The 22,067-nt window shown below is 38.1% G+C and overlaps 1 protein-coding gene across 3 annotated transcripts in view; it reads right to left on the bottom strand.

Moving 5' to 3' along the window:
- Nucleotides 1-22,067, bottom strand: part of STK32A (serine/threonine kinase 32A) — a 179,708-nt gene that overhangs the window by 79,853 nt on the left and 77,788 nt on the right. For all 3 annotated transcript variants that reach the window (XM_032158275.2, XM_032158273.2, XM_058440002.1), the window contains exon 5: nt 9,928-10,101. In XM_032158275.2, coding sequence (XP_032014166.1) covers nt 9,928-10,101 — 174 coding nt within the window. The remainder of the gene's footprint in view (nt 1-9,927; nt 10,102-22,067) is intronic.

Genomic DNA, 22,067 nt, shown 5'->3' with positions numbered 1-22,067 from the left:
TTGTCAACCTCCAAATTACTCCTCACTTCTAATTTCCTATGGTTTTGTAATGGCCCATAAGTGATTCACAATTATCTGGAAAATCGCAGTGTGGCTTCCATTTATTAAGCACTCCTGATTTTACAAGCATTATAATAGGAGCTGTTCATATTTTTCCTGCTTTCTTACAGATAATGTTATTATACCTATTTAACAAAATTTAAAGAAATTCAGTTTATTAATTTGCCTGAAGTCATACAACTCACAAATTGATCCCTGATGTAACTATTCCAAAGCCTCTTAATCTCTCTACCATACCACACTCTGCTTTTTAGTAAGATTATTGTTCTTTCTTAATGTTTACATTATATAAGAATGTATAATGATTTGGGTAATGATGTATACTGGAGTATGAGAAGGAACAGTAAGTTTTTCCCACAGCTTATTGCAAAGAAGATAACTCAAAGCAAATGGGTATAATAAATTAATATAAATGAGTAGCTAGAGTTTATTGAATGTTTTTATGTAAGACTGTATATTCATTAGAATATATCCTCACCACAGCCTGTGAAGCATGTATATGTTTTACTGATAAAACAAATGAGGTTCAGAGGTGCTGAGTGTCTTGCCCAAGTTGCCCCACTGGTAACTGGCAAAGCCACTACATAATTCAAATGCTGCTGTTCACTGCTGGTGATAAACACCATGCAAATAGCCTCACTGTCAGCATGTGAATATCACAGTGGAAAACTGCATAACAAGGTTTGAGCAAATAAAATATCCTCATATTATGTCTTAAAAGGATATAAAACTATATGCATTATATACATCTATACCATTGTACAGATGCTTCCCAACTTACAATGGGTTACGCACTGATAAACCCATTGTAAGCTGAAAATATTATAAGTCAAAAATGTATCTACTTCACCTAACCTACCAAACATCATAGCTCTAAGAGGACTAAAACCATAGTTTTATATTTCAAAGCTCTATTCAGAGCTCTGTGTCCAACATGCATAATTGATCAATATTACATGTTAAATGACTAAACCTGAAAGAATAAAGTTTAAGCTTTATATTATAATGTATTCTGGGCAAAGTAAAATTTAACTTGGACCAAATCACAGGTTGCATATTAACGAAGCCCTTAACCTTATAGAAATTATTAAAAGCTCTGCCAGTCTAGTTAAATGTTAACCTGTACACAAGCAGTCCTCTTTGCCTTTTCACATAGGTTTTCACAAATTGATGCATACAACACAAAGAAGGCAGATTCTCCTGTTTTCACAATGTGTAATTCATGCTCATTCATTATTCGGTAGCTCGGGAGCAGGTGCTGAATAGAACACATCAACCTAATACCCTCATTACTGCACTGCCGTTTTGTTTTGAGGCTCAAGTGGCCCTTCTGCTGTGGGAGTTAGAAAAAGAGAACATTTGCAAGGGCTTGTGGTCTACTGAAAAGAAGATTTACCAAAACAAAAAGAAAGGGCATTTTCTTAAGCACTCCACAGATGATAGCTTAAACCAAAGTCTATTATTCCACTGCAACAAACAGAAACTATTATCAATACACTGAAAGAAAGCCAGCATCAAGCAGAACACATACAATATAAGTAATCAGATAATTTTTAGACTTTAAATGTTCTCATACTGGACATGTAGCTTTGGTAAAATGGAAAAGATTTAACTTTCCTAGTAGATATATAAAAGCAAAACAAAACACCTTGGACAAGAGAAACGGTATAAAAAAAAAGCCACAGATACTGAAAATATCTTCCCAAACCTGAAATACAAAAGTAAGCAAAGATAGTCTCTGGCAACATTAAAATAGGTTACCGTATGCTAAAGCCAATGGACTTGACTTACTGAATATTCTCTTGGATTAGTTTAATTTTACAAACAATACTAACAAGTTTTGTCACTTGGTCTTCTATCCCATAATGTATTGTAAGCAGCATGTTAGGAGTGAGGACAGAAGGTGCTCTGAGTAGCACCTACTAGAGAAGCAAAGATTAAAATATTAGCAGCAAAGATTAAAATATTAGCAGCAAAGAAAACAATAAAAATGTATTTAGTATATTCATTTGTTAGAACTGCTGTCACAAAGTAACACAAACAGTGGCTTGAAGAACACAGAAATTTATTTTCTCACAGTTCTGAAGGTAGAAAGTCCAAAATCAAGATGCCAGCAGGGCCCATGCTCCCTCTGAAACTTCTCAGGGAGACTCCTCCCAGGCCTTTTCCAGCTTCTGTGGGTTTGCTGGCAATCTCTGGCATTCCTTGGCTGGTGGACCCATCATACCAATCCCCCATCTTCACCTGTCATCCTCCCTGTGTCTCTCTACATCCCCATCATCTTCACTCTGTGTATGCTCCTCTGTGTCCAAAGTTCCTCTTTTCATAAGGACACCAGTCATACTGGATTAGGGCCTACATTAATAGGCCTCATTCTAACTTGATTATCTGGGTAAAAACCCTCTTTCCAAAAAAGATCACAGTCTGAGGCACTGGAGGTTAGGACTTCAACAAATCTTTCTGAGGGAGCACAAATTACCATATAGTACCTACCCACTAAAATATGTATCTAAACTGAAGTTTTATGCTATTCGGTAAACAGCACTGAACAGCTCATCTGATCTTGAGGGTATCTTATTATTATAAGAGTGAAAGTAAGGGTGTCTATATTTAGAACAGGGCCTTTGAAGAAGGTAATTCTACATTTGAATCTGGTCCCCATATACTGACTGTATATTGGCACGTTGCTTAATTCCCTCAGAGAATTGTTGATTATCAAGTTAGGTGGTGTGTGGAACCTGCCAATTAGCACAGTACGCAGTTCTTGGTATAAGCAATAAGTGATAGCTCCTATTAAGTCATTAAAAAAGTACCATAGGTACTTTGTAGTATAAATTAAATAGTTAAAAAACTCTGAAATACTTCCAGGAATTAGAAAAACATCTCTCCAGATGACTCATTCCCACATGCTTCAGAAACCTGAGGTGTCACTGTGTTGGCAAATTTATTTAGTAGGAGCTCACCTGTCGCTCAATGATCATTGACTAAAATGATTAGCTGCAGAAAGTTCTTATTTTTTCTTATAAATTATCATCTCAAGAAAATAAAATGTGACTGCTAAGATAGTAGAGCGTGTGAGAATTAGACACAAAGGTGACATTCCAGCCCAGATCTCTGCCTGAAATAAACTAAAGACCTCCGTTAAAACAAACATAATTTTGGCCCACAACCAAATTGCAAACAAGACCTTGATTGGTAAATGTGCTAATAGTCATTTATCACAAGTCACTATCACAGTCTCTCTAGACAGGTCATTACAGTTGGGCAGCCTTCTTGGAGGGGAATGAGTGTGTGATGGAGGGGAACGAGTGTGTGGTAGAGCAGAGAAACAATGAGGAGGTCATACTTTGAAGAGCAGCCTACCAGTGCAGAGAGGAAATCATCCTAGAATCTTAGATATAAGAGAATCATTTCTGATCACTTGTTGAAACCTCCTCACTTCTTCCTTGACAGGGAAGTTCAGGGCTATATTTAAGGTCATAGCAGAAATTGGTATGGAACTGTGATGCAGTGCAACTTCTTTAGAGGAAATGTGAACAGACTGTATGGTGACCCCCAGGATTCCCAGCTTTTGGTGTTCACACCCTTGCATAATTTCCAGCCCCTCAGCATGGACTGGTTCCATGGTTTGTTTCTAACCGACATTACACGGCAGATGTGATGGTCTCACTTCTGTGACTGAGTTATGTTACAATGTTATATATCATTATTCAAGTATATGTACTCTGTTGTCTTGCTAGCCAACTCACTCTACAGTATTCTTCTTCTTGTTAAATTTGAAGAAAGTAGCCACCATGAGTCCTACAGCCACAGGGAGATACCTTCTGCCAACATTCTGACTGAGCTTGGACGTGGATTCTTGCCCAGTTCAGCCTCCAGAAGAGAACCCAGTTCTGGCTGACACCTTAATGGCAGCTGTGCCGAGAACCCAACTAGACTGTGCCCAGACACCTGACACAAAGAAACTGCGAGCTGATAAAGGTATGTTCTTTCTGGTCACTGGGTCTGTGGGAATTTGTTACACAGCATACAAAACTAATCCAGCATGGTGGAAGGGCATCCCAGAACCCCACATGTTGTGGACACATGGAGGAATGTGTGGAATAAATTGAGAATTTGCTGAAGATGACATCCTCCACAGCAACTTTTACCTTCTGCACTCACCCAATGGTTACATGTACATACCGTCCTCATTCATTTGTTCAGTCATTGAATTATCCAGCAAGCACTCTAGTTTAGATCCAGTGCGAGTTGCTGGAGATTAAAACATAAGTGAGGTGTAGTATCCACCTATGAGGGCTTAAGATTGGAGAGGGGAAGACAGCTTTTTATATAGAATATCATGGTCCAGAGGCTACAATTAGAGGCATAACCATGAGCATTGGGAAGATGCAACTAAGCGTATTGTGTGTGTGTGTGTGTGTGCGCGCACGTGCGTGCAGGCACACATGCATAGCTCAGGATATGCACATAACAGCTTTCATTCTTTATGGCACATGCCACAACATTTGAAAGCCTTTTGATATTAATGTTGAAGTGTTTACTTGACTATTTTTCACACTATAATATTAACAACTTCATATGACAGGGGGATTGTCTTGTTCCCCATGGGAGCCTGGCATTCAGAACACTGGCAAATAGGTACCCAATAAATAATTTTTGAACAAATATTTGGACTAGAAGCATTATTCCTAAGATTTTTTTCTTCACTGTCAAGGTACTGATTTCTAGAAGAATGATAGGAACTTCTCATAAGCAGCTACTCCAGCCCAAGAGGTCAGGTGTGAGAAATAATTTCTATCTGCATCTTATACAGTCCCTAAGATGAACCTGGAATCAGTTATTGGTTCCAATGAGTACAGCAAAGAAGGTAAAGGTGATAGATAAAAATACCATCCTGTGTTTTTCTACACAGCCATAAATTTTATTTCTCTTCAACATTTCAGTACTCAATGGGAAATGAAATTTTTGCAACTCTCTCTGTTGTACTGCAATTACTTACACAAATTAGTCTAATTAGATTTTTTATCTTGTTCCTATAAAAATTTAGCAAACAGTGAGTTATAACCTCGTTATAGTGGGGGGTAATTCTCAGAGGGAAAAAACAATCAACCATCCTCTCAAATGGTATTTTGACCCAAAATGACTTACTATTTAATTGTCCCAAACAATCCATCTCATTAGCTTAAATTCATAATTGAATCTTCTTTAAGATCTGACAAGGGAGTAAACAGAAATTTGTCTTTGGATTATAATATTAAATAATTACTTTCCACCAGATTGTTCATTGGAGAGGCTGTGGCAATCAACAAATAGAGTAGTACTAACCCTGTAGAAGAGATTGTAATGAGTTTTGTTTTCCTTATTTTTTAAATAAAAGCAAATAATCACTTTGTCCATAATTTAAAGCATTTATTTGCAGATTTCAAGTAAGCAAAAGAGAGTATTATACTTCAAACTGGCCATTCTTTGGAAACTAAAGCTGATTTTCAAGCTGTACTCACACAAAAAGTTTGACTTCTTGATTAATAAGAAAGTTGTCTAATTGCACAATTCAAACTTAATGGTTATTGTGCAACCCTGCGTCTTTAACAATGATAGAAAAGAAAGATTCTGAAATTGAAGAAAACTAGCTGAATATTCTACATATTTGGGAAACTACCAAAAGTTCAAGTCCATGGATTTTTAAACATCCACAAAATAAAACTCCATTTATGTCTTAATGGGGATTTGTGGCAGAAACAGATCTTACGGTTTTTTTTAAAACATCACTACACTAGATATTTCTGGCAGAATAGCTGAAGTGAAAACAAAATTTTAAAAAGAGCCCCTTCTATGTTAACACAGTGAAACAAGTGAGGACTTTCATCCATTCAGCTCCTCTTGCTAGGCTAGACTTGCTGTGTGCTTTGGCTGTTAAAAGTCCCCTTTACACCCTCAGAGCTCTCATGAGACTTGCTTTCTTACTCCAAACCAACTTCTCTGAAGTACTTGTCTTTCTCACACAATTTAGCTTCCAGTTTTAGGATGTTCTCTGTCTGTCCATTCCACATGTACCACTTCCGTCTGTGGGTGCATGAGGCTGGTGGCCATACATGGGTGTCCCGTGCTCCCCTCAGAGCTGCAGCCATGCTGAGAGTGGTGAAGAGCTCTGCATTTTCTAAACATGATGCTTTCCCTACTTACTAGCCATGCAACCTTGGGCAAGTAATTTTTCAGAACCAGAGTTTCATCAATGGTAAAATGGGGACAAAGTGCCATCAACCTCCTGGAGCCATGGGAAGACTGAGTAAAATAACTCACAAGTGCTTAGCAGGCAGCCTGGTACCCAGGAAGCCCTAAGCAAACAGCAGCCTACTGCTGCTCCTACTTCCACGTATTGCTGACTGTTCACGGGTAATTTTGAATCTTCTACCATGTCCAAAGGCAAAATGTAGATTTTAATCTAAAAGTAGGAAGTCACATATTTTATATCTTCAGTTTTATGCAGATGCTGTCTCCTTGTCCGGGAGATCTACTGTACTTTCATTGATTCTTTTTTTCATTCTCACTTTTAATTTCTAGGGACTCAGCATGTATTTTACAATCTAATCTTTCTAAGTAACTAAAAGGTGTTTTGTTATCTTGAAATCAAATACAACATGAATCGTGCTGATTCTTTTGAAGAAGGAGATTTTAAAAAGAATTACAGTATTGAGCAGCCTATATCTCTTCTGTATTGCTTTTTGCACTCTCTGGCCCAGGAGCCCTAGTCTCAGATTGCCAAAGTTATTATCATTTAAATTCCTTAAACAAAGGGATCACTGCTTCTTTTACCATGTACATTTTTTAAAAAGCTATTTGACACCATTTCAAATTGATATCTGGTATTCTGAGAACAGAAAATCCTGGTTATCAGAACACTGTCAGAATTAAAATGTCTATTTGAAGCTGGGCATGGTGGCTCACATCTGTAATCCCAGAGTTTTGGGAGACTGAGGCAGGAGGATTGCTTGAGCCCAGGAGTTCAAGGCCAGCCTAGGCAACATAGGGAGACCCTGTCTCTACGAAAAGTAAAAAACCAAAAAACTGCCTTGAAAAGCCTTAATGATGTTGACATAGGTCCTGAATTGCCTAGATTATTTATGGCTTTTGACTCTTCCCAGTGCAATTATTAATATTAATAGCATCCTCTTTAGCTCTCAGAGTATCCTGGTTTGGATGATAAATTACATGATTAATGTAAAGACCAAGGTACAAGTAGGTCTGAGACCTTTGGATTTAATGTCCTGTATTTGAATATTTCCTATTTGTAAGCCTGAACTTCTGGTCAATCATTCATTCATGTGGCTCATATTTTTTTCACATACTGGTTATACAATGAAAAGCAAAACATGCAGAGTTCACAATTTTGTAAAGGAGACAAATGAATTAATTACACACCAAATGTCACAATTCCTCAGGAGAGGTACAAAAGGGTATGAGAGCCTATAAAATATAACACCTGGGAGGTTGGGGGAGAGGTGCATAGAGGCTACAGAAATGCACCTGAATAGTTTTTGACGCCAGTAGGATGTCATCTCAATTTAACACTGCACTCAAAATGTCATCCTGTTTGCCTTCCATACCTTTACCATGGTGAGGAGACATTTCAGTACAAAAAGGCCCTACTGAGAACGGGCACTAAGTAATAACTGTGGGTGCAACTGAAGGGCAAAAAACCAGAAAGTTAATCCTTGGTTTATGATTTAAGTGGCAAAATGATGATAACGATGAGGAAAAAAAGAGAGGGAAAGAACAGAAAAACAACATTGGGTGTTAGTAAGCTCCTTGGGGAAAAATTGTATCAAGATTTTTGTTGTTGTTTTTCCCTCCTGAATTCCTCTTGGAACACAGTTCTAAACACATGGAGAAAATGCTCAGAGAATTGGTCTTTTGATGACCAAGAACGTGAAGCCTAAAGAAAGAAGGGACAGAACCCAATTTCAAACAGGAAAAGGAGAGAGAGTGAAAAGGCTCTCAGGCCATGCTGGTTTCTCGAGGTCACTGCCTTCTTTCTGGTATCTGTGATGTCACAACCAAGATAGGCTGAGGTTGGCAATTTTTGGGAGAATGAATGAGCAGGAAAATTTGAGAGGGACTCCATTGACTAACAAGTATGAAGAGTCTCTCTTCAGAAAGAGCTATGAGGACCAGAAAACCAGTATGGGAAGATGAATGCTTGAGAACAGGATTTCTAGTTATTGAAAAAAATACCAGGTGTGCAAATTCACTTCTGATATCCTGCATAATTAACTGGTCTGCTTTCATTTATCTGGTGCCTGAAGAGCACACTTCCAATACAAGCAGGCCCTTCCAAAGAAGGAACATTAAATAAAAACTAAATGTAGAGGGCCAAGGCCAAAAAAATAAAAATAAATAAAATAACTGGCCTGTGGTACCTGCACAGAGAATCTATAAATTCTGATGCTTCACCTTCATCTATAGGCTCTGTACTCATCAAGATAAATTATAGGCTGAGTACAGTGGCTCACTCCTGTAATCCCAGCATTTTGGGAGGCTGAGGCAGGAAGACCACTTGAGGCCAAAAGTTGGAGACCAGACTGGGCAACATGGTGAAACTCCATCTCTCTAAAATATATATATAAAGGTTTAAAAAATAAATTACAGGTCAATGTCAACTGGTGGTGGTCGAATATTTTATCTAGCCAACTTTTTACTAATTGAGACATAATTGTACTTAAAATCTCAGCAAATTCTTCATGGATTATAGATGACAGCAGCAGAGTCACATGTACTGATTTTTCATTTAATGATGTATAATCAATTAATGCATATATTTCATATGTGTAAGTAATGTGAATTGGTATCATAGAATTCTGACTTTGAGGTCAGAGAGATCTAGGTTTAAATCCTGGCTACGCTATTTGTTAACTGTTTGTCCTTGGCAAATCTTTGAGACGACAGTTTCTTTATCTGTGTAATGGGAATATTATAATGAAATGTGGAATCTTTGCTGAGTTTTGAGGATTTAATAAACTAATGTACATAAAGTACCTAGGAGTGCCTGGCACATAGTAAGTCACCAACCAGTAAACACTAGTTGTTTTGATGTTGATTAGTAGATGTTTTGATGTTTGATATGTTTACAATTCTTATAAGTAAACTGTGTGATAATTTAATATATACAAGTCATGGTTTTTTCATATGTAATTCTAGTCTAATTATATCTGCTCTGATCATTTATCTCAGGTTATTTCAGAGATCAAATGAGATACTATATATAAAATCATCATTAAAACTACAAATTTCTTTACTATAAAGTATTATCCTTTTCTCTCTATTATCTCTATAGCTTTATGGTTTCTTATGTTATTTGTATGTCTTTACTACTAACGGTCTAAATGCAGAAGACATTGCTATTGCTTTTTCTACCTCCATTTGCAGTACATACATTAGGGATTAATTTAATATAGACTGCAGGACAGCGAATATTAGAAAGACTCAAGCTTTTTTCCCAAAGAACTTCCTTCCTTTTCATTCTGTTTCTTTCCCCCCATGTGCTACCTCCATTTAATTATTTATTTAATATTTATTAGGTTTCTATATGCCACCTTTTCTCCTCTTTGTCTAAGCTTAGTTATAAAATAGTACCAAAATTCATTGATTGTGATCTTGTTGTTTACTGTGACCTTTGGCAAATTAAGCTCTATGTGTTCAGTCTTTTAAAAAATCTGCAAAATGAGGACAATCAACCTACCTCAGGGTACTGTTTCAAGAATTAAATGAGGATTAAATGTCATGTTCAGTAAGAATTTATTGAAGGTAGCCAGTTGTGGATTCTCTCCTTGCATTATGTTCATGGCCGTCTCCTTGGACTTGACTGACCTGTGAATGATGCGCTGGCTCTGCAGGTAGTCCAGGGCCATGACCAGCTCACAGATGAAGAGCTTCACTGTTTCTTCCTTGAAGCGGACGTTCTGTTGCAGGTGATAACGCAGGTCTCCACCCAGCAGGAGGTCCACCACCATGAACATGTCTTCCTCATCTTGGAAGGAATACCTGGAATTGCATTAGAAGAGAAATCTTATCAAATATATTTACATGTTAAAGAGTCTCAGAGGCAAATGAGACCCTACAGATCAGAGCAGAGTGTTCTTGAGCTAAGAGCTCAGACTTTGGGAGGAGGTGGTCTATCACTAGCTCTGTCACCTTAGGCCTTTAGTTTCCTCATGGGTCACATGGGAATAATAACCACATTTGATCATACTGATGAATAAACAGGGTAATTATAATACTTATTGTCATGCTTGACATACAGTAAGCACTCAATAACTGTTCATGTAGCAATAAAACACAGAAAATGAAGAGAACCCAAGTTATCTATTTATTGCCAATGGTTGCATCCTAACCATATATTGTAGAAGGCCCATAAAATATGAGTTATGGGAACTCCTTGAACCATTCTCATGCCCATTTTTCTATACTAACAACATCATTGCCCAGCAACATTATAACAAATCATGTCCCACATTAATGATAAGGAAAACATATAAGAAGGGCAATGAAAAACTAAGCACACAGTACAAGGAAGTAATTCACTCTGTCTTGGGGATGGGAAAGTAAGGGAAAGCTTCTCAGGAGAGATAAAACCAGAGCTCAATTTTGAGGAATGGTGATCATAGTAATAACTAAAAAATAATGCTAACATCTCCTGATGTTTCTACTGAATGACTTTGTGGGCTCTGACACACCCTGCAAGTGCGACTCCAGTCCTTCCTCACGATGCTGGTCCTACGCTCCCATTCACACGAGGAAATGTACAAAGTTTAAAACACCTGACAAACAGTAGTGCCAAAACATTCTCCAGGTGCCAAAGTAAAATTTGAAAAATACCAGAGAAAAATAGGATTCATGCAAGCACAGACTTGGGAAAGAACCTAGTGCAAGTGGGGAAAGGAGAATAGCTTGGATTTGCTGGAACAACAGGTATGAGGGGGAAGCTTGTGGCTGGAGAAGGTGGCAGAAGCCAGATCCCATAACAGGACCCTGTGCACCCATCTGCAGTGACCCCCAGTCACTGAAATAGGCAGGATCAGACATGGGCTTCACACATGAAGGAGTGTAGGGATGAGGAATTAGAAGAGGAAATGAGACACAGAGAGTAGAATTGGCCTCTGCTGTGTACAAACAGTAGCTTGTAAAAATGCATTCCTACCTCTGATTTATTTTGTTTCCCTCAAAGCACAGCCGTGATTTCTATTCACAGTCAAGTTCTCTGACATGTTTCTTTGACATGTTTCTTTAGACATAACGTCATGGATATAACATTTTAAAGTTTCATTTGAATCAAAGAATTAAGTGCCTGCAAGCAGTGCCCAGGGATGTGCATCACTTCCTCGTGACAAATTATTTGCTGAGGAAATAAATGTAAAATATCAAATGATGGGAGAAATGCACTTAGTACATTTTCTTCTTTATAATTATCATTGTGCTAAAGGAGAAAAGGGATACTTACAAACACCAGAAAAAAAGAAATTCAATGAAGCATTAATCTGAGGTGGTAACATTCTAATTAGCATTAATAGCACCTGATAGTTCAATAAATAAAATTTTGTTTATCACTGAAGACTGATTTACACAGAATATGTTTTGGAAAAATTAAGCTCTTAGAGGAGTTTAGACAGAAACTCAAACAGTGTTTTGTAAAAGCCTGAGAAACCTATGCTTGGTATTGCCTTTTGGGAGATACTATTCTTCAATGCAATGACGGGCTGGTCATCTCTGCCATTGGTGTACTGGGCATGAGGAAAGGTCTTTGGTTCTAGGCAATGTGGTACATAAGCCTTCCAACTGCAGCAACACAAATTGTATTCACTGTGTTTTACAGGCCATTCAGTAAACGATATTGAACTGGTGAAACTCTAATCATACCTGGGACCTGCTGCACCTCAGGCTGTTCTCCACTAAGGTAATAGAAAGAATGATTGATTGTGGGATGTAAGCAAGGCCTTTTAGGATGAGTGGCAGATGCGATAGGGATAATGAGGTGTGTGAGGGTTTGGTACCAAAAGTCAGGAGAAGAGAGTACTAACCATAAACATAATTAGATGCCAGTGCAAACCACCTACTCAGACCGGTTTAGCATACAGAGCAGATGTGATTCACTCCCTGCTGTTGACTATGTTAGGCTGCCAGGTGTAGTTCAGAAACCTGGTAACAGACCAGTGGACTCTTCTCCTATTATTCCATTTAACTCCAAGGGAGCAGAATATATTTCTTAAATTCAGCCTGAATGAACGTTTTACTGGGACTTGGGTTAAGCTCTTTTTATTCAAAGAACAAAATGATAAAGGTGCCAATTGTGGCAAGTTAGTAACAGTGTTCGAATGTGCAGGGGATTATTAATCAAAGACAGAAGAGGCCCAGGCAAGAGGCAACATGCTTCCCTTGGCCAGTAGAAATATAAATGTATTTAATCATGGAGGCACATTTGGCTCTTAAAAATCATCTTTCTCCTTTGGCACATCAGAGGCCTCCATCTCAGATTTTTAATTCTCAGAGGGAGAGAAGATAAATATTTTATTATCCAGAACTATGTCCAGTAAAATATGTGAACATAACACATTGGGCAATATCTAGAATATTCAACTTTATATCATCTGATTTTTTAAAATGAGTGAGTAAGAGCTTCCTTGTACCTCAATCATTCATCACAGCCTCACTATTGCATTTCTGCAACTTTCTTTGGTGGGATATCATGGCTTATTTATTTCTTAGTTGACAGCTCCAAAATTAACAAGTCTGGTTCCAGTGCATTTGAAATTCATTGCAAAGTGTGCTCAGTAAGGAAGATAACTAATAAAAGATCACCACCCTATTCCAACCCTACTCCAACATGCTTGACCCAGACCATTGCAATAGGCTATTCATAGCTCTGTCTGTGTAATCTGGGACCTCTTCAATCCATTCTCTACCTTGCAGTTATATTTTTACAATGTGAGTTTTATCATGTCATCCAGGCTCAAAGTAACCTTCACCTCTTTGCATGGTCTACAGAAACCTATGAGGTCTGGCCCTGTTTATTTTTCCAGCTTTATCTTGAAGATCTTTTCCTTCCATTCTCCAGCTAGCAATTCATGCCCCCTTCAGCCTTAGAAGCTTATGATATGATGTGACCTGTGCCTGAATTCATGATGCTGTACAGTACCCGGTTAAATTCTTTTCACCTTTCAAGTCTCAGCTCAAGTGTCACTTCTCACAGAAGGCTTTTCCAACACTCCATATTAAATGCGGTTCCCCTGTTACACGCAATGCCATGTGCTTACACAGAATTTATCAAAGTTTGAAAATATTTTCCTGTATGCTTTTGGATTAGCTGCTTTCATTCCCAATATATCTCAGGATGCATGCTTGCTATTACTCACCGTTGGTGCCTCAATACCTGTACACTGCCTGAAACACAGATTGAACAAACAGCAATAGAAAACATAATCAATGAATCAAAGAAAGAAAGGAGAGAAGCAAGGTTAAAACACAAGCTTTGGGTGGGTCTGACGTAAATGCTCTATCTAGGTTCTATGTTTAGAAATTAGCATGGTTACCAAATAAGCCGAAAGAGTCACTTATTTGGAAGTCACAGTAAATGGTAAAGAAGTAAAAAGGAAAAAGAAAGTCACTCACATGCTTGAAGCTGTCTTACAGGGGCCATCTTGAAATAAATCTGACTCTGAGGGTTGGGAAGAGACTCTAAAATATTCTACAATGCAATGTTTTACAAATTGTGAGTCAAATTTCTTTAAGGAGTTGTGAAATCAGTTTGGTTGACTGTGATGAGCATTTTTAAAAAAGAAGTAAAATAGATCGAATAACATAGGATAAATGCTATTAACATAAGGTTAAACATTATGAAATTTTTTTATGAATATAGTGTGTCTCTGTGAGTATATCTACTGGGTTATGATGAAAAACATTATTTCTCGTTATGGGCTGCAGTCAAAAAAGCTTGAAAACCATGATAGTAGGGGAATCTACTTCCTATTGCAGAACTGTTGCACCAGATCCTCATTCTGATGCTACCCCAGCAAGGGTCCGTTCTGAGCAAGGAAAAGCAAGAGAACATTGTCCTAGAACCTAAAATGATAGAACAGTTCATTGTGTTTTTCTGACCCTGAACAGGGAGTGCTCACAGCAGGCTTTTCACGGCTTAGACGAAACATTAGCCCTTGTTAGAAGAGATCCCTGAAGAATAGCAAGGAGGAGGTTAGGGTACACTGTCTAATTCATTAAGTACAAATTTACATTTTAAAACCTTTCTTTGGAGAAATGACCCATCATATTTTTCTTCTTATAGCTCTTCTTATAGCTCTGGAATAATTTTTCAAGGTGTACCTAGCGTGAAGTTCATTTTTCAAAAACTAGTATTATGCACCTAATTCATTCACCATAACAACACAGCAAACCTGTGGTTTCCAAAGGCAGAATTCAACAGTTTATAAAAACAACACCCCATTGTGGTCAGGCACGGTGGCTCATGCCTGTAATCCCAGCACTTTGGGAGGCCGAGGCGGGCGGATCACGAGGTCAGGAGATTGAGACCATCCTGGCTAACATGGTGAAACCCTGTCTCTACTAAAAATACAAAAAATTACCTGGGGGTGGTGGCGGGCGCCTGTAGTCCCAGCTACTTGGGAGGCTGAGGCAGGAGAATGGCTTGAACCCAGGAGGCAGAGCTTGCAGTGAGCCAAGATTGCGCCACTGCACTCCAGCCTGGGCGACAGAGCAAGACTCCGTCTCAAAAAAAAAAAAAAACCAGTTCTGTTTTTAACTGAAATACCACAATGTGACAATCTAAGGCAAAAGAAAGGTTAATGGCTTGGATAACACTGGAACCAAGCTGAGACAACACTCTAAATTCTCTCTGTATAAGTTTAGAGGGAGGCAATTTATAACCTAAGCAGATATGTCATGACTTTTAGTCATTAATGTATCAGTATGACAGCATTTCCACCAAGGCTTGATGAGAGCCACTGTTGGTAAGGACATGGAGAAATGGGTATCTTGTATGCCCTGGATGGTAATTTGGTGAAGCCTCTTTTTGAGGACAATTCAAAAATATCCTTTAAAAAGCACATGGATTTGGCCTGTAATTTCTTTCTTTCTTTCTTTCTTTTTTTTTTTTTTTGAGACAGGGTCCCACTGTGTCATCCAGGCTGCAGTGCAGTGGCACAATCATAGCTCACTGTAGCCTTGACATCCCAGGTTCAAATGATCCTCCCACCTCAGCCTCCTGGGTAGCTGGGACTACAGGTACACATCGCCTACCAAACTTTTTCTTTTTTCTTTTTTTTTAAATTTTTAGTAGAGGTGAGGGCTCACTATGTTGCCCAGGCTGGTCTCAAACTCCCGGCCTCAAGTAATCCTCCTGCCGTAGCCTCTCAAAGTGCTGAAATTACAGATGTGAGCCACCACACCCTTGTTGCCTTATAAATTCATTGCAAGAAACTTTATGGATACACTCGAAAAACTGTGCCGAGATGTGCATATAAGGATACTCATTATATCACATAAAATTAACACAATTTACATGCCCATCTATAAGGGAGCAAGCAAATAAATTATAGTAAATTCATGCTACAGATTATACAGCATTTTTTAAAAATGAGACAGATCTATATTCTTTTTTTCTTTGCATTTCAATGGATACAAAAAGGCAGATCTATATTCTGATATGGAATGATTTCCAAAATATATTGTAAAGACGAAGGAAAAGAACAACGTTTACACTATTGTATGCAGTATAGTATATAGCTGCTTAGGTACATAAAAAGGATATATTTAAAAAGGATATAAACACACAACCACAAAAGGAAAAAAAACGCACATACGCTAGTACATGCATAATATTTTTTTGAAAATAAGACAGTTATATAAGTGGTGGGATTATAAATCATTTTGGCTTTTACTTATATATGTTTACGTTTAAAAAGCCAAATAGATGTAAGAAAAATATCTCCTTCTACTCTGATATATCTAATACATATTGCCTTATCAGGAAAGAAACTAACAAAAATGAGTCAGTTATCTAATCTTTATAAATTATCTAGGCTAGCAGTTGTCCTGAGATCTTGAATCTTTTTTATTTTTTCTGATTGTTTTATAAACTTTTCTTTTTAAATAAAGAAATTTTTATCAAATGTTTGTATCCTAGAGTTGGATTCAAACACGGCCCACCCACTGCCATTGACTTATGTGGCAGTCTTTTTTATTCTACAGCTTCCCTGACCAACTATTATTCTTTTATTTCTAGTACTTGTTTATTGAAAAACCCAAATGTGGGCCAGGTGCGGTGGCTCATGCCTGTAATCTCAGCACTTTGGGAGGCTGAGGCGGGTGGATCACGATGTCAGGAGTTCGAGACCAGCCTTACCAACATGGTGAAACCCCGTCTCTACTAAAAATACAAAAATTAGCTGGGCACGGTGGCGCACACCTATAATCTCAGCTACTCAGGAGGCTGAGGTAGGAGAATTGCTTGAACCTGGGAGGCCGAGGTTGCAGTGAGCCGAGATCACACCACTGCACTCTAGCCTGGGTGACAGAGGGAGACTCTCTCTCAAAAAGAAAAAAAAAAAAGAAAAGAAAAGAAAAAGAAAAAAAAACCTAAATGTTTGCTGTAGTATTTTCAGAGTCTGGACTTTGCTGATTGCCTTCATGTCACATCTCTCTATACATTCCACAATTCTTTGTAGTTTGTAAAAATTGGTGGTTAGATCTAGAGGCTTGTTCAAGTTTAGGTTAGATTTTTTTTTTTTTTTTGGCAAAGCTATTTCACAGATAGTGGTATGCACTTGATCAGGAGTTATGCAATTAATAAGTCTATATTTTGTGTGTGGTGTTATCAGTCATTAATTATTGTTGTCTTGATCCAAAAATTCCTTAGGGGTTGTGATATTTGAATTCTATCATTTCTCCTTAATGTTTTAGCTGGAGTATTTTTATACAGAGAAACTTGCTTTAATCAATTATTTAGTTACCCCGAGGCACAGTTCATATAGGAAAGTTATGCTTAAGTCTTCCTTTTTTTTTTTTTTCCCCCCGAGACAGGGTCTTGCTCTTTAACCCTGGCTGGACCACAGTGGTGCCATCATAGTTCACTGCAGCCTTGAACTCCTGGGCTCAGGCAATCCTCTCGCCTCAGCCTTCAAGTAGCTAGGACTAAAGATGTACACCACAATGCTCAGCTGATATTTTAATTTTTTATAGAGACGGGGTCTTACTATGTTGCTCAGTCTGGTCTCAAACTTAAGTCTTTCCTTTATTTACCACTTTTCAAAATGATTTGTTTGTTTCCTAGAATCCTCCAAAAGCAATCAATATACTTAAAAATATATTATAATGAACTCCTGGGTTTGATGTCATTATTCTTATTGATGTTCAGTTCATAATGTTCATTCTTCAGCCAGTAGGAACATAGTCATGTTAGATCATGTGTTATTTCGACATAACCCTAGTAAGTTTTGACAGCTTTATAACTATAGAATATGAAAACATATTGCTGGCTATCTTGTGTGTTTCCTGTTTCAGACAATCTGGGTGACAGAAGTGTCTGCTGCTATAGATGTATAGTTAGAGATATACACATATTCAAAGGTAAACTAAGATAAACACATCACACATTTCATAACAATGCTTTCAGTTTACATTTAAGATTACAGAAATTCTTAACCTTATCAGTCTTACATCATTCACTCCCTTCTCCCTTAGTGAAAATCTTGGTTCTCAATGATATCATTATAAATACTTGTTGGGTCTATCCCACTGTATACACTCAGCACTTTCAAAATAACAGTATCGACGTTACCCCCAACAATGCCATTACTGAAAACACTTTAAGGTATTTTTGCTGTTCTTTTTTGTTATTAGGATATATTCTACTGATGGTATACAGTAATTTTCTGTTCAAAAGTCACTTGGAATAGTTCATTTCTGTGTGGTTATGCCACAAACTGGATATATACTTAGATTAATTGGTTCCTTTTTTTTACATTCCATTTTTGGGATTGTTTTAAGATTTAATTTTGTTTTCTAGTTATATAAAGTATGTATATATTTTCAAAGTCAAATACGAAAAGCAAGGTATACTGAGAAAAGTCATGCTGTTATCCCTGTCTTCTGTAATCCCTCCTTTTCCCCACTGGTAACTTTTTGTATTTTTTTCTATTGTGGTAAAATATACATATCATATAACTTATCATTTTAACCCCTTTAAGTACAATTCATTGGCACTATGTACATTCAGAATGTCCTACAACCATCACCACTGTCCATTTTTAGAACATTTTTATCATTGCTAACAGAAACTCTGTACCAATTTAGTAATAACTCCCTATTCCTCCTCTCCAACCCCTGGTAACCTCTATTTTATTTTCTGTTTCTATGAATTTGTCTGTTCTAGGTACCTTATCTAAGTGGAATCATATAATATTGGTCCTTTCGTGTCTGGATTATTTCATTTGTTATAAGATTTCAAGGTTCATCCATGTTGTAGTGTATATCAGAATTTTACTCCTTTATAAGGCTAATATTCCACCATAGGCACATACTATGTGGTGTTTATCCATTCATCTGTTGATGGACATTCGAGTTATTTCTACCTTTTGACTATTATGAATAATGCTTCTATGAACACTGGTGTGCAAGTATCTATTTGAGTCACTGCTTTCAATTATTTTGAGTAAATATCGAGTAATGGAATTGCTGGATGAAATGGAAACTCTATGTTTAACTTTTTGAAGAACTGTCCAACTCTTTTCTTCAGTGGCTGCACCACATTACATTCCCACTATCAGTGTACAAGGCTCCAATTTCTCCACATCCTCGCCAACACTTGTTATTTCCCATTTTTTAAAGAGTAGTACTGGCCCAGTGTGGTGGCTCACACCTATACTTACAGCACTTTGAGGGGCTGAGGCAGAAAGATTTCTTCAACCCAGGAGTTTCATACCAGCCTGGGCAACATAGTGAGACACTGTCTCTACAAAAAAAAAAAAAACTGTCTGGTGCGGTGGCACATGCCTGCAGTCCCAGCTACTCAAGAGGCTGAGGCAGGAGGATGACTTGAGCCCAGGATGTTGAGGCTGCAGTGAGCCATTTTCGTGATCACACACACTGCACTCCAGCCTGGGAGATAAGGCAAGATTCTGTCTCAAAAAAAACAAAAAAAACAAAAATAGGTGTGAAATGGCATCTCATTGTGATTTTGATTTGCATTTCTCTAATGTTTAGTAATGCTCAGCATCTTCTCAAGTGCTCACTGACCATTTATTTATCTTTTAATGTAAAACTACTCAGATTGTCCATTTTTAAATTGCATTTTCCATTTTTATTATTGACTTGGAAGAAATCTTTATTTTATTTTATTTTTGATAGGGAGTTTCGCTCTTGTTGCCCAGGCTGGAGTGCAATGGCACAATCTCCATGCACTGCAACTTCTACCTCCCAGGTTCAAGTGATTCTCCTGCCTGAGCCTCCCAAGTAGCTGGGGATACAGGTACCTGACACCACACCCAGCTAATTTTTGTATTTTTAGTAGAGACAGGGTTTCACCATGTTGATCAGGCTGTTCTTGAACTCCTGACCTCAGGTGACCCACCCACCTTGGCCTCCCAATGTGCTGGGATTACAGGCATGAGCCACAGCGCCTGGCCCTTTTGTATATTCTAAATGCACATCCTTTAATAGATATATGATTTGCAAATATTTTCTCCCCATTCTCTGGGGTGACTTTTCACTTTTTTGATAGTGACTTTGAAGCATAAAAAGCATAAAAGTTTTCAATTTTGATGGTGTCCAATTTATCTACTTTTTTTAGTACTTGTTCTTTTGGGGTCATATCTAAGGAACAATTGGTGATTACAAGGTCTTGATCATCTACTTCTGTATTTTCTTCGAAGAGTTTTGTACATTAAGTTCTTATATTTACCTCTGTTTTCCATTTTGAGCTAATTTTGTACATGATGTGAGGTAGGGTTCCAGTTTCATTCTTTTACATTTGGATATACAGTTGTCCCAGCACCAGTTGTTGAAAAGACAAATTCTTCCCCCATTGAATTTTCTTGGCACCCTGGTTAAAACTCAATTGACTGGAAATATGAGGCTTTATTTTTAGATGCTCAATTCTCTTCCATGTTTATCCTTATGCCAGGACCACCCTATCTTGATTATTGTAGCTTTGTAACAACTTTTGAAACTGAAAAGTATGAGCCCTCCAACTTCGCTCTTCTTTTTCAAGATTGTTTTGGCTAGTCTTTGAATTTATTGAATTTTGAGTCCCTTGGATTTCTATGCACATTTTAAGATCAGCTTGTGAACTTCTGCAAAGAAGCCAGCTGAGATTTTGATGGGGATTGTATAGACTCTGTAGGTAAATTTGAGGCCACGGTGCTTTTTTCACTGAACAGTGTACTCTGGAGAGCAAACCACACTGGGAGATAGAGATATTTCTCACTTCTTTTCTCAGGTGTGCAGTGCTGCAATTTATGTATGTCACATGATTACTCAACCTGTCCCCACTTGATGAATATTGAGGTTGTTTCCAGGTTTTTGGCTAATATAAATAGTGCAACAGTGAAAAACTCTATGCATGTATGTTTGTTTGTTGTTGTTGTTTTGTTTTGTTTTTTAAGATGGATTCTCTCTCTGTAGCACAGGCTGGAGTGCCGTGGCATGTTCATAGTTCCCCGCAGCCTCCACTTCCAAGGCTCAACCTGTACTTCCATCTCAGCCTCCTGAGTAGCTGGGACTACAGTCATGTACCACCATGCCTGGCTAATTTTTTTAATTTTTTTGTAGAGATGAGGTCTCACTATGTTGCCCAGGCTGGCCTTAAGCAGCCTTCTCACCTTAGCCTCCCAAAATGTTGTGGTTACAGGTGTGAGCCACCACACCTAGCCCAGTAGTAGTACTGGCCCAGTGTGGTTGCCTTCTTGTATTCTGGGCAGTCTAACTTCGTTATGGATGTATAGAAGAGGGTTTGCTAAAACAAAGATTTGTCAAAACAAAGGGCAAAGGTACATGTAATGTTTGCTTGATATTGCCAAATTTATCTCCATAGGATGCATATCATTTTGAATTGCCACCAGCAGTATGTGACAGTGCCTATTTCACCGCTTTCTCTCTCTAGAGTATGTTGTCAAATTTTCAGAGGTTTTTAACAGCAGAAAAACTCATCAATAGACCAAGAAGCTTTGGAACTTATAAAATACTTACTTCTCTGTCTCATAAGCAGCCTTACAAAGCTTTTCCAAAGAAAAAATTCACCTTGAATGCCTTCTTTAACACATAAGTGATCGCACCCACTCTTGTGTGTTTATCCAGAATAAACACCCATATATCTAAAATTCATAAACGTGGACAACTTAGAATTTATGTAGATCTTTTGGGCAGTAAACAGAATGAATTTGAGAGAACTACCATATAATATTTACAATAAGTGTTCAGGCCAGGGGCGGTGGCTCACACCTGTAATCCCAGCACTTTGGGAGGCCGAGCTGGGTGGATCACCTGAGATCAGGAGTTTGAGACAAGCATGGCCAATATGGCAAAACCCCGTCTCTACTAAAAATACAAAAAAATTAGCTGGGCGTGGTGGCAGGCTCCTGTATCCCAGCTACTTGGGAGGCTGAGGCAGGATAATCACCTGAACCTGGGAGGCAGAGGTTGCAGTAAGCCAAGATTGTGCCATTGCACATCAGCCTGGGCAACAAGAGTGAAACTCCATCTCAAATAAATAAATAAATAAGTGTTCATTAAAACTTCCTTTTTAGCAATAAGAAACTTGTACGTAAGTCGCAGAAGTCATAAAGACTCTTGGTCAGAGTTTATCTCCCCTGTAGTTAGTCTTTCCTGGCCTCTCCTTGACAAACGTAAATTAGATGTTACTCCTCTGTGTTTCCCCCTCTGCCCTTCCATGGCACCCAGGCATTTCTCTATTACAGAACGCTTCAGGCCTGGTGCAGGTGACTCAC

This window comes from Hylobates moloch, unplaced genomic scaffold, assembly GCF_009828535.3.
Source record: "Hylobates moloch isolate HMO894 unplaced genomic scaffold, HMol_V3 SCAFFOLD_6, whole genome shotgun sequence".
Lineage (NCBI taxonomy): Eukaryota > Metazoa > Chordata > Mammalia > Primates > Hylobatidae > Hylobates > Hylobates moloch.
Note: the sequence above shows the minus strand (reverse complement) of the source record. Positions and strands in the feature narration are given on the sequence as shown.